The sequence below is a fragment of the Parambassis ranga genome, chromosome 20 (assembly GCF_900634625.1).
Source record: "Parambassis ranga chromosome 20, fParRan2.1, whole genome shotgun sequence".
In the NCBI taxonomy this organism is placed as follows: domain Eukaryota; kingdom Metazoa; phylum Chordata; class Actinopteri; family Ambassidae; genus Parambassis; species Parambassis ranga.
In genome coordinates this window covers 4,752,060-4,776,666 of record NC_041040.1, presented here as the reverse complement: position 1 = coordinate 4,776,666, position 24,607 = coordinate 4,752,060, and the positions used below count along the sequence as shown (strand labels likewise).

Below are 24,607 nucleotides of genomic sequence, written 5' to 3'. Positions count from 1 at the left end.
CCATCCACAGAAGCAGACTGAGGGCTTTGTTCTGTATCTGCTAACATTGGTGTCAGATTCTCAGCAGATTTCTTCACAGACAGAAAGAATGATCACTGACACCAACGACTCTTTAATGAACCTGTGAACACCAGACTGGAGCTGATCTGTCATCAGACCACCGAGGACTGAGGAGACACCTGCTGATATGAAGGACCATGATGCTCCTTCATTTACACTGTCTGTGCTCCCTGTTCTGTCTGTCAGTCCTGACAGGTGCTCTGTGCAGTCTGAGACAAACGGGACCTCCATTCTTCATAAACCTGATCATAAATAATAACAGAGAACTGACCTCAGAGTCTGCAGTCTGCAGTGAGGACTCTGCAGTCCAGAACACAGCTGCTCCACTCCTGAATCCCCCAGATTGTTACTGCTCAGATCCAGTTCTGTCAGATGGGAGGGGTTGGACTTCAGAGCTGAGGCCACGACTTCACAGTGAGTCTCTGAGAGTCCACAGTCATAAAGTCTGTGATGACAGAAACATCAGAAAACATGTTATTATGAAAGAGGACACTTTATATGGACTTCATCTGAAGACAGCTGGACACGTCCTGTTGGACATGTTGCTCTGCACATCAGTGGTTCAGCTCATCTGATCTGACTGTGTTTGACATGAAACAATAATCCTCATCAGACTGTTAATCTGTGCTGTAATCTGCAGATGAAGGCAGAGAACACGGAGTTCCATTCAGGCCTCCATGCTGTCCACAGTCTGTCAGTGAGATCTGACCCATGTCTGAGTCCACAGAGTCACCATGAGGACGTCTTCATCAGAGACACATTCTGAGTGTTTTTACTGAGCAGCGGCTGCAGCTGCAGTTACACACTGATGTCAACAATGATCAGATTTGTATAGAAACACACAAACAGAAGAACATCTGTCAAATGGAACAATGATTAGAAACAACAAGAAAACGTCTTCATTCATTTAACAGCTTTAAACAGAAACAGCTGAAAAATCCACGTTTTCACAGCTGAAGAACATCTGAGACAAAAACACAGCTGACATGTTCCAATGAACACGTGGACCTCTGAAGAACCACACAGTGTGGATCTGTGAAGACCTGAACCACTAATCTACACTGATTCACAATCATCCTCACATCCGGACTCACCGAGCCTTCCTGCAGTTCCTCACAGCTGGAATCAGTCTCAGTCGTCCCTGGTCTGTTGTGTTGTACTTCTTCAGGTCCAGCTCCTCCAGAACCTCCTCTGACATCTGCAGCATGTAGGCCAGAGCTGAACAGTGGATCTCAGAAAGTTTCTTCTTTGATCTGGTCTCTGACTGCAGGAACTCTTGGATCTCCTGATGGACTGAGAGGTCCTTCATCTCCATCACACAGTGGAAGATGTTGATGCTTCTATCAGGAGAGATTTCATCAGTGTTCATCTTCTTCAGGTTGTTGATGACTGTCTGGATGGTCACTGGGCTGGTCTCTGTCTGACCCAGCAGGCCTCCTAAGAGTCTCTGGTTGGACTGCAGAGAGAGTCCATGAAGGAAGCGAACAAACAGGTCCAGGTGGCCATTTTTACTTTGGAGGGATTTCACCATGACTCTCTTCAGTAAGTCATTCAGAGATAGGTTTCTGTGGTTTCTTCCCAGAAACCCTCTCAGCAGCTCGGTGTTGCTGTTGGTGTAACAGTGGAACATGTAGACTGCAGCCAGAAACTCCTGAACGCTCAGATGAACAAAGCAGTAGACGGTTTTCTGGAAGATCACACTCTCTCTGTTGAAGAACTGTGTACAAACTCCTGAGAACACCGAGGCCTCTGTGACATCCAGACCACACTGCTCCAGGTCTTCTTGGTAGAACATGATGTTTCCTTTCTCCAGATGTTCAAAGGCCAGCCTCCCCAGCTTCAGAAGAACTTCCCTGTCAGCCTCCGTCAGCTCCTGAGGACTGGTCTCATGTCCCTCATGGTACTTGTGCTTCTTCCTGATGGTCTGGACCAGCAGGAAGTGTGAGTACATGTCAGTCAGGGTCTTGGGCAGCTCTCCTCTCTGCTCTGTAGTCAACATGTGCTCCAGAACTGTAGCAGTGATCCAGCAGAAGACTGGGACTGCACACATGATGTGGAGGCTCCTGGAGGTCTGGATGTGGGAGAGGATTCTGCTGGACAGCTCTTCATCACTGAACCTCCTCCTGAAGTACTCCTCCTTCTGGGCGTCAGTGAAGCCTCGTACTTCTGACAGCCTGTCCACACACGCAGGAGGGATCTGATTGGCTGCTGCAGGGCGGGAAGTTATCCAGACCAGAGCCGAGGGAAGCAGGTTCCCCTGGATGAGGTTTGTGAGCAGCACGTGGACCGATGACTTCTGTGTGACATCAGACAGCCGCTGACTGCTGCTGAAGTCCAGAGAAAGTCTGCTTTCATCCAGGCCGTCTAAGATGAACAAAGGTTTACAGACAGCGAGCTGCTCTGCTGTGACCTTCTGTAATGTTGGATGGAAGACATGGAGCAGCGTCAGAAGACTGTGCTGCTCATCTCTGATCAAGTTCAGCTCCCTGAAGGAAAGCAGAACCACCACACTGACATCTTGGTTCTCTGAGCCCTCGGCCCAGTCCAGACTGAACTTCTGCACTGAGAAGGTTTTCCCAACGCCAGCGACGCCGTTCGTCAGAACCACTCTGATGGCTGTCTGTTGGTCAGCTGAGGCTTTGAAGATGTCCTGGCACCTGATTGGAGTCTCATGGAGGGTCTCCATCTTGGAAGCAGTCTCCAGATGCCTGACCTCATGTTGGGTCTGGACCTCTTCGCTCTGTCCCTCTGTGATGTAGAGCTCAGTGTAGACCCTGCTGAGGAGGGTTCCACTTCCTGTTTCATCAGTTCCTTCAGTCACATGTTCACATCTCCTCCTCAGACTGACCTTATGTTCCTCTAAAACCTGCTGCAGACCAACATCTGCTGAAAGACAAGGACCACAATGAGACATCTTTCATGTCTGTACAACACAACACAACCACAAGTCCAGTTTCAGAAAAGAGTCCCTCAGCAGACACATGTCCAGTCTTACTCTGTCCTTGTCTTCGTCTTGATCTTGGCAGCTGCTCGTCCTCACAGACGTCGCTCCTCTTCCTCTCTCTGTGGAGACATGTCTTCATCAGTAAAATTATTTCTAGTTGTTATAAAAACATCAGAAAGTGTCGAGCAGCTCAGACGCTCTCAGAGAAACAGGAAGTCATGAACATGAATGAGCTGCTGTCTTTAACCACTGAGATCTTCCTGCAGGTTTCTGTGAACACACAGAGTCCACAGTGAAAGTCTCTCTGCTGCAGCTGAGACCAGATCAGATTCTAAATGAGGTCTGAATACTTTGAGTTCATCAGGATCATCATGTGGACATGAATGAAGACAAACTGCACCAGTGACATCATCACCGTCCATCAGGACACCATAGAAACTCTCTTACTGTGGATCTGGTGGTCCAGGTTCAGCACTGAAGTCTGGAGGTCTGCCTTTGGACCAGTCACTCTTCATGGACTCACAGGTGGATCCTGGTCCTCTGGGTCTGCAAACACAAACTTTCCAAAGTCAGAGTAAAACCTAAGAAGATCAATCCAAACAGAATCAGATGAAACCTGTTTAGAAAGAAATCTTTGTGAAGAGCAGTTTGTTTTTATGAAGGAGAATAAAAACGGATTCAAATAATAATAAATCAGGTTTCATGTGAAGAAATGAGAGATTTTATGTTGAAGCCTCAGCGCCCAGTAGGGCTGGCAAGTAACCGAAAATATATCCAAACCGACATTTAGACCCTCTAACCGATGTAATTTTACTCGTGATGATTAATTTGATGATTACTTCTGTGCTGTCCCGTTGCTGTAAAAATAAAATCAAAGTGTGTTGTAGAGCTTGTTACATATCCAGAGAACAGTTCCAGAGGTGGCAAGAACAAAAACAAACTTTTCATACTTCATACCGAAGCAGCAGTTTAGGTCAACGTTAGAAGAGGAGATATTTGGGAAACAAGCAAAATCAAGAAATCCCAAATAGTAGCAACATCCTCCTCCTCCTCTGCTACACATGTTCACCTGAACTGCTGCTTCTGCTGTTCAGCAGCGTCATGTCAAAACCTGTGTGTGTGTGTGTGTGTACGCTGCAGTGGGAGGACTGAATGAGGAGTTCTGCACACACGTTTCTTGTGAATTATGAAAAGTCCGGGCCGAAACAAACTTTGTTCTTGTTCTTCTTGCCACCTCAAGGCTGTTCCATACTCCAAGAGAACAGAGAACTCGCCCCACGGGTGGTAAGAGTTAAAAAAAAGTTCTTTTTGGCATGGAGGTTCCATACTCCGCGAGACGTGTGAAGAAGAACTCCTCATACGGCCTCCTACGCAGCGCACGTCACACACAAAAGGTTGACAATGCAGTTGTGTTGTAAATTGTGAGCACAGTTGTGGTTACCTGGCCTAACGAGCTGATAATGTTCAGGGCAGAGGGCGCACAGCTGACAATAGATAGAAGATCAGTGCAGCTGACTGTAGCAGACCTCTGGTCTGTGTGAGTTTAACTCTGTGAACGTGTGGATGACTGTCTGCAATAACACATCCCGTCTCCCGGTGTTTAATGTGCGTGAGCCGCTGTAACGTGATCAATACTGGGATTAGTTTTTATCGCCACCTTGTGGACAGACTCTCTCCTCTGTGCGCCGTGTTTCTCCTTCCAGGAGCTGTTTGCCAGCTGCTCATCTAAACTGTCCATTGTCGCTGTGCTTCCTCCTTCTGTCTGTGTGTTCTGCACCTGAAGAAGCTCTTGGCTTCTCCACATTAATCACGCCCACAATAAATTCCGACCAATCACAGCATGGTTGACGCAAAGCCTTGAGAGAAAAAGTTCTGCCCGTGCCATGTGTACGAGATCGCTGCACAACGTCTGAGATAAAAAAATGACGTCACTTTGTGGGCGTAACGTCTGCAGGGGGGAGGGAGTTCTCTGTTCTCGCGGAGTATGGATCCAGCTTCAGAACTACCACTAGATTTCTCTGTTCTATTGGAGTATAACATACTTAGATCACGTTACTGGGTCTCCTTTTTAGTCTGTGTTCACTCAAAGCAAAGCCATGAGCTTATTTAACACAAAAAAAGAAAAAATAATTGTTCCTTAATCGTTATTGAGGAAAAAGCTTCAATTAATTGTGATATTGATTTTAAGTAATATCGCCCAGCCCTAACTGATCCACATGTGGAAGTCCAGAGACCTGGAGGACTGACCAGAAGGGGACAGAAGGGATTCACATGAGACACATACAGGACTCAGCAGCAGGGCTCTTACTTTGGACTGAAGGGTCCAGGTTCAGCACTGAAGTCTGGAGGTCTGCCTTTGGACCAGTCGCTCTTCATGGACTCACAGATGGATCCTGGGGGTCCTGCTCTGCCCTCCTCATCCTCCACACCCATCTTCACTCAGTCTGAGATCTGGACCTGAACCAGGATCACTCAGAGACTGTAACAGTCAGCTTCTCTGCACTGAGCTGGTTTCTAACCTGTGAACAAACAGAGGAGCTGGGTTCAGCTGATCCAGGTTTCAGAGCTCACATTTAAAGAGGGATCAGAGGACTGAACATGTTCTCATGCAGATGTTCAGGAAGGTCTCTGAGGACTCTGGGACACTTTCAGAGAACAGTGAATCCTCTGTGGGGACTCTGATAGGACTCAGACCTGCTCAGACTGCAGAGCTGAGTCAGCAGCTGGAACTAATAACCCTGTTCACACTGGGGGGAAAAATCTGGCTAAAGCGGGATTCGGGCCTATCCAGATGTATCCAGATGTTTTTTTTCTGAGAGTGAACACCTCGAATCCGGCTGTATATGCAGTTTGATTTCAATCCGGCTAGATCCACCTTTGGTGGGTGGATCTAGCCGGATTGGCTCAAATGTGGCTCAGGTGTGAACGCAAATGTGGCTAGCGAATCCGGCTAGCGACATGCTACTTCCGGTTCACGGGGCGCGACACGGGACAAAAAACAGCGTGATGCATGCGCACACGCGGTCCTACCACGGCCTGAATGGACTCTGTATATTACGAGGCACCACCTAGTGGTTTGGAGGTCCGCAAACACGCTGGATGAAGCCGGATTGAGTGCGGACACAAGTGTGTGCTAGTCGGATTTGAAAATAGGTCTGAACGCATACAGCTTAAAGGCTGTCTGGGCTCAATCCTACTCCAGCTGGAACAGGGCTCTAGACTAACTTTTTGCACTGGTTGCACTGGTGCGCCTAACTTTTTTTCTTAGGTGCAGTGGCACAAAATTTAGGTGCACCGCATCTCAACACCCACCCGCACACTTAACACCGCAGTTTGTTCATTATCACTGTCCATATAATTTTGTACACATCAGTAGGCTACATTTTTATATGAACAGGCTTCATAATCACATCCTAAAATGAATTTGGACCTTGTATAATGAACAGTTATATAAAAATATTTTAATACTGATAGTACTCATTCATATTATGGACAAACTAGCCAACAAGTCTGCCTGTCAGAAATCCATGATGAAGATTCAAAGTTACAGCACTCTTCAGTTCCCTGTTTGCTTTCTCTCTGTATTTTCTGGCTGTTGCTCCTCACTATCTATCTGCCAATGGGAATTAAAATTAAAAAATTATCATATACATCTTTATTTATTTAACAGTTGTGATTGAGATATATATTTGTTTTCTTCAACATGTTTCTAATGCAGCTACAGTATCTCTTCTCTCATCTTCCTCACCTCTTCCTCTCTGTCTCCTCTCTCTCTAAAGCTGAGCTCCAGCTGACTCTTCATTCTGTCTGTTACAGTTTCAGCTGTATGCAGATATCATCCTGGCAGACAATGGTCCACTATAGCAGGATAATAACAATACTTTTTACATGGGCGTTCATCATGTAACCATGTTCTATAACTCCTTAAACCAGCTGACTGCTGTCAGTCAGAGTGACTCAGCCTTCATGGATGAACCACACAGGTCAGATAACACTGTCCTCAGACCTGTTGTTCAGTCTGTTATAAAGCTACGAGCACGTCACGCCCCCTCCCTGAACATGACCGGCTCGTTATCATCTGTCATTCAGGTCAACAGCAAATTAGCAAAACCCGCATAGTAGCAACAAATCCTGCTCCTCCACTGTATGTTCACCTGAACTGCGGTTTCTGCAGCGAAACGTCTTTAAACCCTGTCTGCCTGTCTGTCTGTCTGTCTGTGCGCTGCAGTGAGAGGGCCGTATGAGTTCTGCACACACATTTCAAAACGTCCGGGACGAGACAAACTTTGTTCGAGTTCTCGTCACCTCGGGAACACGAACAGATCTCTCTGTTCTCGTGGAGTATGGAACCAGCTTTATCACACAGCATCAGCTCTGCGCAGCATATGTCAGCATTCTTCTTCTTCTTCTCGATTTTCGGCAGACTCGGTCTGACTGCAAATGTACACACACACACGGGGGTCCCGCCCTTCACAGTCTCTGACTGGTTTAGACCACTGGTTTATGAGCCTGATGTGTGTCTGTTGTTGGACCACAGGGAGACTTTTAACAGTCGCGGAGAATGTATCTCCCTCTTACAGCTGGTCGTACCGGTGCGACCTCTGATATTTTTTGGTTGCACCTTTGAGAAATTAGGTCGCATGTGCGCCCTAAATGGTCGCACTCTAGAGCCCCGTGGAATGACTTTCTCCAGTGTGAACGGGGCCTAAAAGCCCTCTGCTCACGTGTCAGCAGGGGCGGAGCTAGGAGGGGCAGCAGGGGCCATTTCTAGAATGTGATTGGACACCTCAGGTGCCACCCGGCCGACTCTCAGCAGGAAGGTTCTCCTTATGAGCCGGTCCTGTTCAAGGTCTCTTCCTGTTAAAGGGAGTTTTTCCTGACCCTGTTGGTCTTCAGGGGGTTCAGGCTCTGGGTCTGAGAACATTCCAGTACAGACTGCAGTGACACAGCTCTTTGGTAATAACTAAAAACATCCTCCAAAATGCAAATATTACCCCCACACTCAATGCTGTGAAAAGGGTTTAACCATTGGTGGACTGGGACAGGTGATTTGTCTCTTCTAGGTCGTATTTTACTGTCTAAAGCTGAAGGTCTCTGAAGACTCATGAATCCTTGTCCTCCAAGCTTCACACCCCCAGAAGTTATAAGGTGATCCGCTCCATTAACTTTAATCTCATCCTGAAAATAAAACACTACATTCACAGATCACAAGTAGTAAAAGAGAGAACAGAGGGTTAAAAGCTTCAGACTTCAAATCCACTGTTGCTGCTTCCAGGGTCAGAGGGTTAAAGAATGTTTATCTATATGGTGCCATATTCCTCACAGGTTCTTGTAAAGGTCGGCGTTATAAAGGCTCAGGTTTGTGGTCTGTCATTCATCCATGTGTAAGTGCCACTGTGCTGATTAAGGGCAGTGAGAGGTCAGCTGGTCCATGCAGTGCCTTATTTGCACCATAGATGGCGCCATTCTTCCACCTACATCTGTGACGCCCCTCACTTAGACTTCCTGTACAGACAGACTGGAGGCAGAGCCTGTGTTCTGTCAGGTCTGGTGCAGATCACTGAGACTCTCCTGGTCTAGTCGATCACCTTAAATCTGCTTCATTTAGCTCTGCATGAATAAGTCTGACATGTTTATTAATAACAGGCTGAACATCACTCAGCTGTTACTTCAGGCTGCTGGAAACACTCCAAATATCAGAGGGAACACATGCTGTGGAGCCTGGTTCAGGACTCCTGTCTCCTCCAATCTGTGTTCTGATGGGCACCCCGGCATTCAGTGCAGTACAGTCCACTGCAGAACAGATGGAGGGTTCTCATTTCTGCTTAGGGGCGACTTTGAAGGGACAAAGAGCCCTGAAATGATCAGAATTCCACAGCCAGGCGCTGAAGATTAGGAATCTGCTCTTTATCCATAATTCCTCCCCTCATAATTCTGTGTTGTGGAACATGGAAGGATGTCATCCATTTTATGGACTCTTTGTTCAAATAAAAGAGGCTCGCAGACTTCAGAATCCAAGACTGAAAGACAGGAGGTCTGATCCAGATCAAGATCAAGGCCTGAACTGCCACTTACTGACACACACAGCAGAACACGATCAATCACCACCTGCTGTCCACACTCACTGAACGGTGATGCTGATCATATTTTCAATATCAATAATTCAAAGAAACAGACGAAGTTTAAACTCACCGAGCGTCACCGTCTGCTGCTCAAAATGGAGACTGAACACAAACACTTTCACTTTCACTGCCCCTCCCTCTGCAGGTACAGAAAACAGGTGAGTTAATGTGTGTCTGACATGAGGCCAGGTGCATTATGGGAGATGTAGTCTGGCTTTGCTAACAGTGACAGAGTCCTTCACTGTGTGTTAGCTGTTAACTTGACCCAGCAGCTGGTCTGACACACAGAGCCATGTGTTCTGAACAGTGCTGGAAGAAGTACTGGAGCTGGGTGCTTTAGTCAAAGTACAATGACCCAGTAAAATACATACTTAAGTACAAGTGCTACATCAGCAACCCTACTTCAGTAAAAGTAGTAAGCACTTACTTTTAAATGTACTTAAAGTATTCAAAGTAAAAGTACTCACACAGGGAGTTGTCTCTCAGCATCTAGGTGGAGCCGTGTTGATAAAGAATGCAGCGAGAGCTCCTGTTAATACTTTTGTATATATAACTGATTTTCATTGCAAAGGACATGAACCAAAGTGATCAAAACTACAGTGAATGAAATTCAGGAAGCTCTTGAAGGGTTTTAGAAAACTCTACACTCTGAAGGCCCTGGTAGGAGCCTGAGTCACACGGATCATTTCCTGAACTCTCTAAATCAGATCTGGGCAAAGTACGGCCCGCAGGCCACATCCGGCCCGCTTGCGTCTTCAATGCGGCCCGCGGACCGTGCGCACAATAGTCCTCGTCTCTTCCACGCTGCTGTACTGCTTCATCCCATCTACTCTCTGGAGATTAGAAGGAATTAGTTTGAACTCTAATGGTTTTCTTCATGTTTTTCAACATACAACCAGCAACACTCAGAGTGGACCTGGACACACACACAGAGGACAGAGGAGTGAGCAGTAAACACACAGACCAGTTCACATCATCAACTCCCTCCGCCACACATTGATTCTGTGTTTTTTTTTCCGCCAATGCGATTTTATAATATCTATCTTTCCATTCATTCAACTCCGCGCAGCTCTCTCTCCCTCCCGTCCGCGTTCACACACACGTACACACATAAGCGCACACGCATGCGCACACACCGAGAGCAGCTGATCCGCCCGCTCCTCCTTTCAACGCACCATGACTGTTGAAGGAACCCGGACCGGCGGATATGTTCACAGAGAAGATGATGGAACATCGCACCCTGACTCAGCACAGACAGAGCTGGTAACGCAGCAAACATTAGGAGATTTGAGGTGAAACACGGTTACTGTTGAGATAAACTACGTCATATGCCCATAGTCACATGAATAACACCAAAAGCTGTTTTATTAATCAGTTAGTTGCCTTGTTGTAACTTTAGTAGTTCCATATATCTGATTATAGTATTTATGCTGTTAATGTATTTATGTGGTTATATCACATTATTTATTTGAACCTTTATTTTACCAGAAAATGTCATTTTACAGAACAAGAACAGGCTGACACATGAGGTCAGTGTTGAGTTCATATAGTGAAATAAAAACCTCCAGCTTCAGATGTTTGTGTAATCCATTCCTTAGATTAGAACTAAACTAGACTCAAATTAAAGTAAGAACTTTAATTTCAATTCGGTGAGTCATCCAGGAAACATGAGAAAGGACAGGTCTGTCTGAGCAAACTCATTCTACTGGCCTGTAATGTATGGAGCTGAGGTGGGGGAAGGTCCTGCAGGGTTCAGGTAAGCATGTATTTATTCATCTCATCACTCAGAACTAACTGAGGGAATTAAGATTTAACTAACAACTAGAAATTCTTGTAGCTTTAAAACTGTCACAGATAAGCATGCAGGTGCATATTTAACCTTTATAAACCCCAATGACCAACTCTCCGACCGATGTGACACCAAGATGCCAGCACACATTGGTCTGTGGGAAACACTGCTTACAGTGATGAAAATGTAACAAGAGCAGATTCATAAAGGTAGACACTGTGCCAGTGATCTCCAACTCAATTCATGCTATTATTTATGAAACAAATGTGGCCCTTTGCTTTTCTAATGGAAGTCTATGTGGCCCTCCGAAAAAATAACTGCCCACCCCTGGTATAACATGTTGCAGAATTAAAAACATTCCTGGTGTAGATACAGTTACTTCAACATGTCCTAATGTTTTCTACAGTCACTCTTACATTAAAACCTCCTGATCACACTCATGCATTCTACAAAGAGGTGCAGCAACATTTCATACATGTTACATTTAAATGTACAGACATTTGCTGATGTTACAGATCATTGAACTCTTACAACAGATCTAACAGTTTGTCTTGTTCAAGTCATTCTGTCGATGAGCTGAAGGATGGAGGCTTCAGGCTGCTTCTGGATCCAGCTGATCTGTGCCAGCCTTCTTGTAGGAGCCTTCTTCATGCCTTCAGCGCCACTCAAAGTGGTTGAGAAATGTTCAAAATGAAATATCGCATCAAATTGATTCCATCGATCCATCTTCCAACCGCTGATCCGGGGCCGGGTCAGGGGGGCAGCGGTCTAAGCAGGGACACCCAGACTTCCCCCCTCGGCGTTCCCAGGCCAGCGGAGAGACAGTCTCCATCAAATTCGTGAAGTCAAATTCGTCGCGTGAAATTCAAATTTGTCAAAGTTGAAAATTCTTTCACATTGGTCAGGTGCACAGTCACTGGGCTAATGACACGTTGGGCAGAGTAACAGACATGTGGCCGACACGGCAGCCCTGTAAAAAGCAGCACAATGAAAACGGTCTTACCTTCTGTAGACTTCCCTAGGAGGAACACATGAAAACCAGCACTGAAAGCTGTGTGTGGCAATGGATGGGTTAATGTGGATGTGTGTGCAAAAAGAAGGGGGGGGGGGTCTTGTGGAGCCATCAATGAGAACCAGTTTGGACCTAAAAGATCTTAAAGACCTTTTGCAGATTGAAATGAACATTTCTTTGCGCAAGACTAAAACCCTACCATAACGGGAGAGGGTGAGGAAGAGAGAGGACAGAGCGAGTGGCACACGGGCCAAAGAGCACAGATAAGAGAAGGTACTTACAGTTTGAAGATCAACGCACACCTACACTGAACCTATTCGACGCAACCGCTGGTGACCACGCTGGACTTGATGAAGGCAGGGCTCCTCTTCAGGTCACAGAAATGAACTTTAACTTGGTCGACGTAAAGGATTAACTATTTAATATTTAATATTTAAACTATTACCAACCTAACTGAAACATTAATGGACACATCATGGACGACTTCATCCACATCTTAAAACATCAACACTGTAAATTAGAGAGAGTCAGAGGAAAGTTGTTGGAAATGAAAGGTTTGTCTCAGCGGCCAGGAAAAACCCAAGAGTCAAATAGAAAACATTACCATCTTACCGTTTGTTGATGTGTTTGCTTGTAGATCAGACTAAAAAAACAACATAAAAACAAGCTTTAATACCTACACCTATTAAACACTCATCAACCAGATGATTAAATGAACCTTCAACCTTTCAATGCAGAGCAATACTTAACGTGTGTGAAAGGCCATTATAAGGTCAAGAACATTTCATATATGACTTGTTGGATTTAGATCAACCTTTTTAAAACTAAGCAAATCTCCTAAATATTAATCACATCATTGGAGTGGTTCATAAAATTTTGTTTCTTCTAACCAGAGCAGCTGCAGGAGTCTCATCTGACATTAGCATTAAGCTAACCTGCTGCTAAAGGGGGCTGTTTCATAAACACATGTTAGTCTCTGTAACATAATCCAGCATGAGTCTGACTTGTCTCAGAATTATAACTTATGACCTGATTCAACCCGTTATTTACATAAAATATATATTTCTGAGGCTTTCCTTAAAACCTGCTGCTTTTATAACATTAAGACGTTGAGGGAGGAAGAAGAAACATCAGTATTTTAAACATTTGAGGCGTTCCTCCTAACATCCTCCATCAGCAGTAACATTGATTAGCATTAGCTGCTAACAAAGGTTGCATTTAGGGCTTCACTGACCGTTATGTGAGAGCCTCTGCTTCCCTCTGGAGTTTGGACCGACTCATCCTGCCGGGTCCAAACGTCCCACACACACCGTGGAGCTCCGGCGTCTCATCGCCCCCCCTCACCTGTGGTGGAGAGAAAAGCCTGGTAAGATGTGAAGCTGGTGGAAACCAAAGCTTCTTCCTGCTAGTTCAACATACGTCAGTGCTTCTTACTTTGTGCAGCAGAGACGCTGCCAGCTCCACTTTGAAAGACACCAACTGTCGCACAACTGAAGCTCCGGCACCATCAGAGCACAGCTCCTGTGAAAGAGCAGCACAGTTTAACTCCACAACATTCAAAGCTTTGTACATTTTAGATCCTCAATCATTAGTGACACGATGGATAATGCATGAGGAGAACCAAGCAGTGAAGCTCCCTTTAAAACACCTTCAAAGTCAGAACATGACCATGTCAGAGACTTCTATAGGAAAACACACACAGTGCTTTGAAGGAGCCAGTTTGGTCCAATATGAACCCATCAGTGGTTTTACATCATCACAATAAAGGTTTCACAAATAAAACTGTTGTGCATTTGTTTACCCCTGCAGCACAATCTATGATTGGATCGATTGCAGCTCCTGTGAGGGAGGTGGAGCAGCGGATGCTAATGACTAATTAGCATCAGAGCGGCACAGACGCAGCGACGTGATGACGTCATCCAAGCAAAACGCACAACTTCCGGGACGTAAGAGACAACGGAAAAATAAATAATAAAAAATAAATCATTGGTTATTGATCCACGATCAGGTGAAACGGGAAGAGAACAAATAAAGAAACATTTCACTGATATTACTGCTGTTGTTATTTTACTACATTAAATATGATCAAAGAATGTGTTCATGTGTGTTTTAACCGTTTTTTCCTTTTTGTTGCTTCATTCAGAACAAACCCTTGAACACTGCTGCACTGACTGTTTATACACTTCTTGTTTTGAGGTGTTCTAAGTTCATGTTTCACCTTTTTGGTTCTCTCTGCATTTTGTAACAGGCTGAAAACATTTAGAGCATGGATTAACTAAAATAGCAAACATATAATATTAGATAAACGCTGGTTTAAAAGTAACATAAATATGATGTTTGTATATAAACACATGATCAGGTCAGGCTGATGTAGCAGCAGCGCCCCCTGCTGTTGGAATAAAAAGCTTCATTCAGGGCTTTGCATGTTCTCCGACCAGCTTTATTCCTGCTAGTGTCCCCAAAAAGGAGGAGCAGCCTCCACCCTGGTCCCACACCGCCTGGTTTGTTCCTGAGCAGGTCCTCAGCCTCCTCAGGCTCTGCACCTGGTAGAGCGCCTTCAGCTGGATGTCACTCAGACTGGTTCTGGCCTGCAGGGAAGAAAACTCAAACAAAACAACACCGCTCAACTTTTCCACCACATAAATAGAGTAAACTGACAGAGGAAGAACGGCAGCCTGGTCTGAGGGGATGGATCTCAGTAAGAGAGAAGGGATCAGGGTTTTTGTTCATCATCCTCAAAGAGTTAAACTCACTCACCTGCTGTCTGTGTAGAAGTATGAGAGATAATTTACTGTGTTTCTCTCCCCCTTCTTCTCCTTCATCCCTCCTTCACTCCTCTTCCTCCTTGCTCCACACACAGTGCTGACTCAGCAGTGTGATGTCCTCTCTGTCACAGTGATGGTGGCAGATGAAGCGATGAAGAGTAAAAAGCTGAAGAACACATTGCTTCAAAGATACTGTGTTTGTTTCTAGCAGAGGATGGTTCCGATCCATCAACCTCTGGGTTATGGGCCCAGCAGGCTCTGCTGAGAAACACCCCAGATGGGACTCGAACCCACAATCCCTGGCTTAGGAGGCCAACACTGGGGCTGGACATGGACATGAGGGTGTTAATGCTGAGTCCTTGTGCAGCTTCAGACAGTGTGTCTCAGTAAGTATCACTCACACCATCCAACATGTTCTCATACTTTTGGGGTGAGGGGGGGTTGAGGTTTGGTCCAGACAGTCCCACTGATCTGACCTACAGCTGCACCGTCACCACACGCAGGAACAGCAGGAGAGCTCTGATTAAATCTGGTCTGTTAGAGACAACTGTTAGAAACTCAGTCTGGACAGACATTATTAACCCTTTAACCTCTGTGTGTTTCTGTGTTTCAGCCTCCATCAGTGGTTCAGACTCTGAAACAACAATCAGCTGCTCTGCTTCAGACATTTCTCTGTACGACCTCATCTGGAGATTCAACCACAGTCAGACCATCCTGACCAAGACCAGGACTGAGACCAAGCACACAGTCTCAGAGGAGTGGAGGCAGCATGTGAAGAGTGTGTCAGAGTCAGGCAGCCTCACCCTGCAGCACTTATCCTCCAATCAGGAGGGACTATACACCTGTGAGCTCACTGATGAAGAGGAGACCATCACCACAAACACCTTTGTGAGGACAGAGAGGAATACAGGTAGAACAAATGACATGACATCAAATGCACCATGAGGCGTTCAGGGACACACTAACAGACTGACTGGGGTTATTATGGTTGCAGCCATCTGTGTTTCAGCGGTCATCTGCCTGGTGTTGAGATGGAGGCTCAAAAAGGAAACAGCTGTTTTCAACAGATATTTGTTCCACACACAGAACTGCAGGTCATGACGTCACATGACTTCCTGTCCACAGAGAGTCCGGCTGTGACTGTTATTAAATGCAGGTGTGTCAGTTTGTGATGTGAGTCTTCAGACTCTGCAGCTCCATCAGCTGGTTGCTCCTGCTCCACCTTGATGCTCCACTCTGATTCAATCAGGAGGAGTTTCTGGAACAAAGTTCTTTTTTCATGTTTCCCTGTTCAGTTTAAAAGGCGTCCAGCAGTGGGCGCTGTTCCTCAGTCTACAAAGGCACAGCAGACCGTGGACACGCTGCAGAGTTGGTGAGATAGGACTGCTCTGTCTCTCTGTGTCCTCTCAGTTTGGTTTGGAGACTCACACAGGAAGGTTGTCTGCCCCCTGCTGGTCAGAGCCTGCAGTGCTGACCTTCACATGAACTGTTGCAGAAGCATGAACAGGACGACGTGATGTCAGAGGAAGTAAAACAACTCTCAGCTCTGCAGCGCCGCCCTGTGGAACCTGTGTGCTGTGATTTTTTTCCAGGTTTTATTCATTGACAGTAAAAACTATGGACAGAGCTTCCGTGACGTCACCCGTTTGTCTCTGAAGAGCCGTTTTGAGGCTCGTGGGAGGTTCCGAGACATGATGACCGCCGCCATGTTGGCAGCGTCACGTCCGCCAAAACTCCAAATATGGACAAAGAGGGGGAGCACGAGCGGGGTTTAGGGGGGCGGGCGATTGTGGAAGCAGGAAACGGCGTCTTCTGTCATTGACCTGCTGCTGTTGTCATTGTTCAGTTTTACTGCTGCTCTCTTTATGTCTTGCTGTAATTACTGTACATTGTGTAATTGTGATATTCTCTCCACAGCTCTGTGATCTTATGACCAAAATTTATATATTGTCAATAAACAGAGCTTTACCGTCCTTGAACAGGTCTTACATATGATTGGTGTTCAGACTGAAGTAGAGCAGGTGTCTGGTGATGTGAGGTAGCTGAATATCTGCAGGGAGCAGACTGCTCTGTAAACACCAGAGGAAATGCACTGAAGACTCATAATAAAGATTCAGTGCTAACTGGCTGTGCTAATGCTAACTGGCTGTGTAGCATCACTGCCCTTGTTGGTTTTAGCAAATCTAACCTGCAGTAATTGCCATGTTTGATGATGTTATGTATTTATTCTCGCTGTAACTCAGCACTGACGCTTATTACTTCTCTGGTGCACAGAGCAGGAAGAGAGTGACAGCCAGCCGATCCTTACAGGGTCCACCAGGAGGCCTGCATGATGTGTTTAGCGTCTCATCGCTTCCACAAATTATTAATATTCTCCCTTTTGATGCGACACTGTCTACAACTTTGCCTGGTGTCAGTGTTTTGCAGCCGGTCACGTCAATACGATAGATAGCGGGTGTTGAGTTTAACTGACCACACGTCCGATGTTCCCTGAAGGCACCATGGCCGAGCTAAGGCCTCAGCATCATTGTCATGCTGTCACTCAGCAGTCCACACCCATGTCCCAAAACCTCAAAGGTGAAAAAAGGAGAGGCGAAAGTGAAAAAAAGATTTGAACCTGAAGAAACAAGATGTGAAACTGTAAAAAATTAAGATCTGAATATATATACCCACAAAGACAAAGCATGAAGACGTGTGTCTGTCCAACAAGCCTTCATGTGACTTTACACACTTAGACTGGAGGCTCACTGCTACACAACACAAACAACCAGCCCACAACAACAACAACACAACAGAGGAGGTGTGGAAGGAGCATCCAGCTGGAAGAGGAGGACAGCCTGGAGACAGTTTGTCCACATTCAGACCATGATGGGAGCAGCTGATGTGAGTCTCTGCTCCGTCTGCAGCCCCACAGTCAGAGCACAGCAGTGGACACTAAGAGACACACAACAACACAAACATGCTGCAGCGCTGCAACGTGTGTGGACGTGAACACAGCTGATGATTGTACAGTTCAGACTCTGTCAGTGTTTCTGCAGCATCCGGTCCAAAGACGTCAGCCAGAACTGATGGTTTACAGACTTTTAATGATTCCTCACAGGACATGAACCAAAGTCAGAGCTGAGCACAAAGTCAACAACTAAACCATGTGTCACATTAAACATCAGCCACATTCATCAACACCAAGGAAGGATAACCTGTGAGGACTGAAACACTGCAAACAGATCCCTGTGAGGGTCTGAGCAGAACCAGCTGACCTGAGTTCTACGACCTGAGTCATACTGAACTGAGACATTTGACAGACCAAAGTGGAAGGGGATCCACCAACTGAAATGATTAAGTGTTTAGGATTATTGAGTTATTGAGGTGTGAATAGGTACGTAAATGTATGTGACATGGTTAATGTTAATCACTTGCTGATCAGCCAGATTTCTGACCCTCAAAGACCTGTTATTGTGCGTTTAAATAGTCCAGCTACACTCTGCTCATCATTCTAAATCAGTAGCACCTGTTTGAGCTCGTTAGCCGTCATAAAGACACCTGTGCACCCCACAATCAGCCAAAGTCGTAGCAACATGGGCAAAACCAAAGAGCCGTCAAAAGACACCAGGGACAAAATTGTAGACCTTCACAAAGCTGGAAAGAGCTACGGGGCGATTGCCAAGCAGCGTGGTGAAAAAAGAACAAGTGTTGGAGCCATCATCAGAAAATGGAAGAAGCTAAACATGACGGTCAAAGTCCCTCGGACTGGGGCCCCTGGAAGATCTCTCCTCATGGGGTCTCGATGATGCTAAGAATGGTGAAGAATCCAAGAAGCCAAGAACTACGAGGGAGGAGCTGGTCAGTGCCGTGAAGAGTATACTGTACTTACCTTGTTGCCTAAGTAAGAGTTAAAGGTGAAAAGATCCCACAGAACTAACCTGAACACTTAACTCTTTTCTTTAGGGAGCAGGTAACTCCAAGAAAAACGGAACAAACAGAGATAACTAGCTGAGAATTAAAGTAACTGTTTCTACCATTAGCTCTGCAGAATATTAAAGACCGGTCTGAGATAAACAGACAAAACCAGAACAAGCAGCATTTAAATAAGAAGGACCAAACCAACAGGACATTTGATACTGTTTGTTTATTTTACACTGTAATACTGTACTGTACATATTCATTGATATTTATTGATACATTTATTGATTTTTTTTTATTACTCTATTAACCTGCTTAATATTTGTTGTTAAGTAAACTGCCGGCTTATCTACAGCTAATCACTTCTTTCCAGTGACACAAGTGTTACATGAGCACAAAGTCAACAACTAAACCATGTGTCACATTAAACATCAGCCACATTCATCAACACCTTACTCAGAGTGCAGCTCAACACAACACATCCTCTACACTGTGACACACAACACACCTTGATGGCACCTTGGACTGAGGCTTTACTCCTGGTCTGGTTCTTTTTTACCCTTTATGCCGTCAGTTCTATCAAAATAAAGGTCCGGCTCAGCAGGAAATATCAAAATAAAAGCTTTAAATGTCTGTAATCATGTACATATTACTTTGGGGTCATTTACAGTTTCTGTCAGAAATGTTGATAAATTGTTGTTCTTGTGCAACTTTCGCAAACACTACCCTTTTGTGTTGTTCGGGAAAAAAACATCCCCTAACTTTAACGGTTTTAAAAATATATCAGATAAATATTTTTTTGAAATTTTGTTGCATAGACCTTTTAATTAACTTCAGTTCTAATCAACAGCAGTGAAAAAAATCATTTTCCCCCAGGATTTTAACCCTTTAATCACCAATTTTATAAGGGGTGGTAATTTCTGATTTTACCTCCTACCAACAGGGTAAACCACCAACAACCAAGAATGCATGATTATGTAGTGCCATGGCTGTGCAGTCAAAAAATGTGGTTATAATGTAAGTCTATGGGACAAACGAACACATTAGGGAGAAAAAAAGAAAATCCAGTGCTGTGCAAAATCTAATAATGCAATAAAGTCAATGTTGTTACTGATGTTTGACATGACCAAGACTGTAATAAAGGTTAAAAAATCCAGTCCACATTCACCTTTTCTATTAAAAATGAGCCATTTTGTGTGTTTTTTTTTCCAATTTTCAGCACCACCCCTTATGAAATTAGTGATTAAAGGGTTAAAATCTTGGGGTAAAATGATTTTTTTTCACTACTTTTGATCAGAACTGAAGTTAATTAAAAGGTTATGCAAAAAAATTTCAAAATGTTTTTTATCTGATATATTTTTAAAACCGTTAAAGGACATTTTTGTCCCGAACAACATGAAAGGGGGTAAAATTTGCCCAGAGTGTACTGTTGACCTATGAAAAATGTTAAAATCATATTAACAAAATGTATGTAAAATTAAGCTTGTTGAGCAAAAATGATTCAATTTGCTGACATATTGACAAAGTTATGGCCAAAAAAACAGAAAAATGACTCTCAGAGGACAAAAATGTCCCGAACAGTTCATAAGGGTTAAATCTTTATGTCTCTTATTTTGATAATATTGATTACACCACTCAGCGAACCTAGAACTGGTCCAGCAGCTAACAAGTGTTACATGAGCACAAAGTCAACAACTAAACCATGTGTCACATTAAACATCAGCCACATTCATAAACACCTTACTCAGAGTGCAGCTCAACACAACACATCCTCTACACTGTGACACACAACACACCTTGATGGCCCCTTGGACTGAGGCTTTACTCCTGGTCTGGTTCTTTTTAACCCTTTATGCCATCAGTTCTATCAAAATAAAGGTCCGGCTCAACAGGAAATATCAAAATAAAAGCTTTAAATGTCTGTAATCATGTACATATTACTTTGGGGTCATTTACAGTTTCTGTCAGAAATGTTGATAAATTGTTCATTTTCAGGATTTTTTGCAGGATCAGAGCAGAAGACACCTGAAGACCTCCTTCAAGTTCTGAACGTCTCTTCAACGTGGACGGACTCTGCAGCTGCTCTTCAGGGAGAAACATCCACCTTTAAGTGAAGCAGTTCAGTGAAGACGAGCTGTCAGACTGACGGAGCAGAGAGAGCTCCACCTTTACTGAGACACAGTCTGACTGCTGCCAGAGACCATCTGAGGAGGAGGAAGAGGAGGAGGATGATGATGATGATGATGATGATGATGATGATCTCCCTGTGTGGATCATCAGGACACACTCCGTCCTCTTCATTTCCTCCACCTGCAGAGAGAATGAGTGTGGAGGTGAGTGAGTGTGGACAGAGACTCCCTCCATCAGCAGCATCATCCAGTATAAAGAGCAGCAGGACCTCAGTCCTGTTCAGAGCAGCAGGACTTCAGTCCTGTTCAGAGCAGCAGGACTTCAGTCCTGTTCAGAGCAGCAGGACTTCAGTCCTGTTCAGAGCAGCAGGACTTCAGTCCTGTTCAGAGCAGCAGTGCAGCAGCTGCTTCCTTCCAGCTCTCATGTTAACGTGTTGGAGTGAACACACTGAGCTCCGAGCTCACAGAGCTGCAGACTTTTAGCATCAAGTCTGTGTCCTCTGCAGGTTTCACTCTCAGTGGAGACAGACTGCTGAGTCATCAACACAGACTTTACTGAGGACGTCCTGCTGTCCCATTTAAAGACAGAGTCTCTGTGTGCTGATGGACGTCTCATCTGTCTCTGACAGAGAGACATGGAGGTCACCATTCTCACAGCATCACTGAGGAAAGCAGCCAATCAGAAGGCAGCAGCTTCACAGGAAACACTGGATCTGTGATACTGACTGTGTTTAGGACAAAACAGCTGAAAGCAGCACAGACTGACTCCACCCCTCTACTGACCTCAGAATCTGCAGGCTGCAATCTGGACTCTGCTCAAGACCCAGCAGCTGCTTCAACCCTGAATCATGTGGGTCGTTGTAGGTCAGGCCCAGCTCTCTCAGATGGAAGGGGTTGGACTTCAGAGCTGAGGCCAGAGCAGCACAGTCGATCTCTGATACAATGCAGTCCCACAATCTGAATAAAGAATAACAGATGAAATGATTGATAATCAATCAGATGAGTTTCAATGATCAGATGAACATTATTGTGTCCAAACAGCCTTTAAGGTTAACTGACTTTAAAAACAGAGGACATTTTCTACATATTAACAAACACTTGTTTTTATGACAGCAGAGTACATTTAAAACAGGAGCACCAAAAACATGAACAAAAGTACATTTACAGCTTTATGAACAGAAGCTCTGTGAGGATTTAAATTAGACATATAACAGTATCAGACAGAGAACTGACCCCAGAGTCTGCAGTCTGCAATCTGGACTCTGCAGAAAACCACACAGCTGCTCCACTCCTGAATCCCACAGATGGTTGTGGGTCAGGTCCAGATGTTTCAGATGGGAGGGGTTGGACTTCAGAGCTGAGGCCAGAGAAGCACAGCTGATCTCTGACAGACTGCAGTTCATCAATCTGAATAAAGAATAACAGATGAAATGATTGATAATCAATCAGATGAGTTTCAATGATCAGATGAACATTATTGTGTCCAAACAGCCTTTAAGGTTAACTGACTTTAACAGCTTTCATTATTTTAAACAATAAAAACTGTGTATGCTGTTTTGTAATATGTTACATCTTACACAGCAAACAAAATAACATCTTAGCATTCAGATGAACAGATCAGAACATGTTATCTGAATTTACAGCATAAATTTAAAACTTTCAGAAACTGTGTGGTTGTGATAACAGAGCAACAAGTTATTGACTCTACTGTGAAGGTGAGATCTGATCATATGTGGCAGGTCTGGTTTAGGAGCAGCAGACATCAGTAAAATGTCAGGTAGACCAGGTGGGAGTCATTTAGTGCTGATCTCAAAGGGTCTGTAATTTAATGTTTACACAGGTTTGCAGTGCATGGCAACGAGACGTAAAAACGTGATGACGTGCCTTACGACAGATGTGTACTGAATGACGGAGTCTTTTTGGGAGAAGTGCCGCGTCTCTGTACAGCTGACAGTCTAACAACAGAGAACGTTAACAAGCAAAGACGGACTGCTCTGCTGCTCCAGTAAAACATCACAGTTTATCACAGACAGTCTGCTCACACGACACAAACTAATTCATGGTTTACAAATGTTCGCATTTCTGGAGAGTTGCTTTTATCCAGCCGCCGGTAAAAAGGCCCGAGGTCAGGATGCAGCCTCCCCGTGCAGCAGGGAGCAATGAGCGTCCCCCTCCCTCTCCATCATGTTGCTTTAACTTCTCTAATTGCTCCCTGCTGCCCGGCGCGGGTAGCAGGGAGCGATGGAACAGGGAGAGGGACGCTCCGCTCCACTCCCCTGCGCTCCTGGAGCCCCCAGTACTCCGGCACGTTCCCCAGAGAGGGACGCTCATTGCTGCACGGGGAGGTTGCTCTCTGGCCGGGCAGCACGCTCCCATGCACCCCGTCCATGAATTCTAATAGGGCTACTATACTACAACTAATAATAACAATATTTCGTGCGCACGTTATACATAATTCGTGGCCACAATTTATTTCTTTTTGACCATGTCACAGAGGGGCTCCTAGTTTTGGAGAACTTCACTTGTACAGACGCTCTCTGATAGCAGGTTGTATGCAGAAGCATGTTTAGTCTCGTAGTGAATTGTGTTGAAGTGCTGAACCGGTGTTTTGCACCTTCGGAGCCCTCTGCGTAGCTGGAACCAACAACCAAGCCCTGCAGCACCGCGTGACGCACCATGATGCAGACAGAGAGAGACAATGTTCTGCTCAGAGAATCATGCAAACATTACACAATGAGTTAAAAACAAAAACAAGAAATGCCTGTTGATTTTGTATGATTTACTCTGTTTGGCTGGCGGGCCAAAAATAACACATATTAAGATAGAAGCCGCGGGCCATAGAAAATCCGACCGCGGGGACGTAGTTTGGACACCCCTGCCTTAATACCTTAATACGGCCCAACCCAACTGGACAGGAAGTAAAGTTCAGCTCTCTTTCCTGTCATGTGTGCAGCCTTTGGAGGCCTCAGCTCCAGGGCACAGAAACTCTCTCTGACATGTAAACCAGAGGAAGTGAGTGAGCACAATAACAAAAGACATTCACTGACTGGAAGGAGCAGAAACGACTGGTTACATGATCCTTGAAGAACAACACATAATCTGAACTGTATGTACACTAACATGTACGACACACTCATTCATATGCAGCATAAGAAGATTCATATTACTGTATTACAATATGGACCAAAGCTTTATGGATGGAAGCTCTGTGAGTTTTACAACAGTATCAGACAGAGAACTGACCTCAGAGTCTGCAGTCTGCAATCTGGAGTCTGCAGAAAACCACACAGCTGCTCCACTCCTGAATCCTGCAGGTTGATGTTTCCACTCAGGTCCAGCTCTGTCAGATGGGAGGGGTTGGACTTCAGAGCTGAGGCCAGAGAAGCACAGCTGATCTTTGACAGACTGCAGTTCATCAATCTGAATAAAGAATAACAGATGAAATGATTGATAATCAATCAGATGAGTTTCAATGATCAGATGAACATTATTGTGTCCAAACAGCCTTTAAGGTTAACTGACTTTAACAGCTATCAGAGGACATTTTTTACAGTTTCTGTAACAAACAGACTGAATTCAGGAATTTAGGATGATTCTATTTATACGTCCACACAAACCCCTGTTGAACTTAGTAATATTTTACAAGTCGAACTGAGACGAATTGAAAATTGGATGAGGGACATAAAATGGTGATTAATGCAGGGAAAAGTAAATGTATGGTGTTGGGATCCAGGTCTCTGGTAAAGATCCACCTGTGTTGGGTCTGACTGGGGGGTGCTGTAATAGAACAGGTCACTGAGGTAAAGCTACTCGGTGTGACTGGTGACAGTTTGTTGAATTGGAATAGCCATAAATCAAACATTATTGAGTCTGGAGGTGTCAAGCA

At 44.9% G+C, this 24,607-nt stretch overlaps 1 protein-coding gene across 33 annotated transcripts in view; it reads right to left on the bottom strand.

The window, feature by feature from the left end:
• The window catches only part of LOC114453318 (NLR family CARD domain-containing protein 3-like), a 444,189-nt gene that overhangs the window by 66,117 nt on the left and 353,465 nt on the right, over nt 1-24,607 (bottom strand). For 32 of the 33 annotated variants that reach the window (XM_028433155.1, XM_028433178.1, XM_028433151.1 and 29 more), the window contains 2 exons: nt 21,955-22,128; nt 21,570-21,678 (listed from right to left, as the gene is read on the bottom strand). In XM_028433155.1, the coding sequence (XP_028288956.1) occupies nt 21,570-21,678; nt 21,955-22,128 (283 nt within the window). Of the gene's footprint in view, nt 1-3,451; nt 3,551-5,312; nt 5,402-21,569; nt 21,679-21,954; nt 22,129-24,607 lie in introns of all 33 variants that reach the window. The other variant, XM_028433143.1, reaches the window with a different exon arrangement.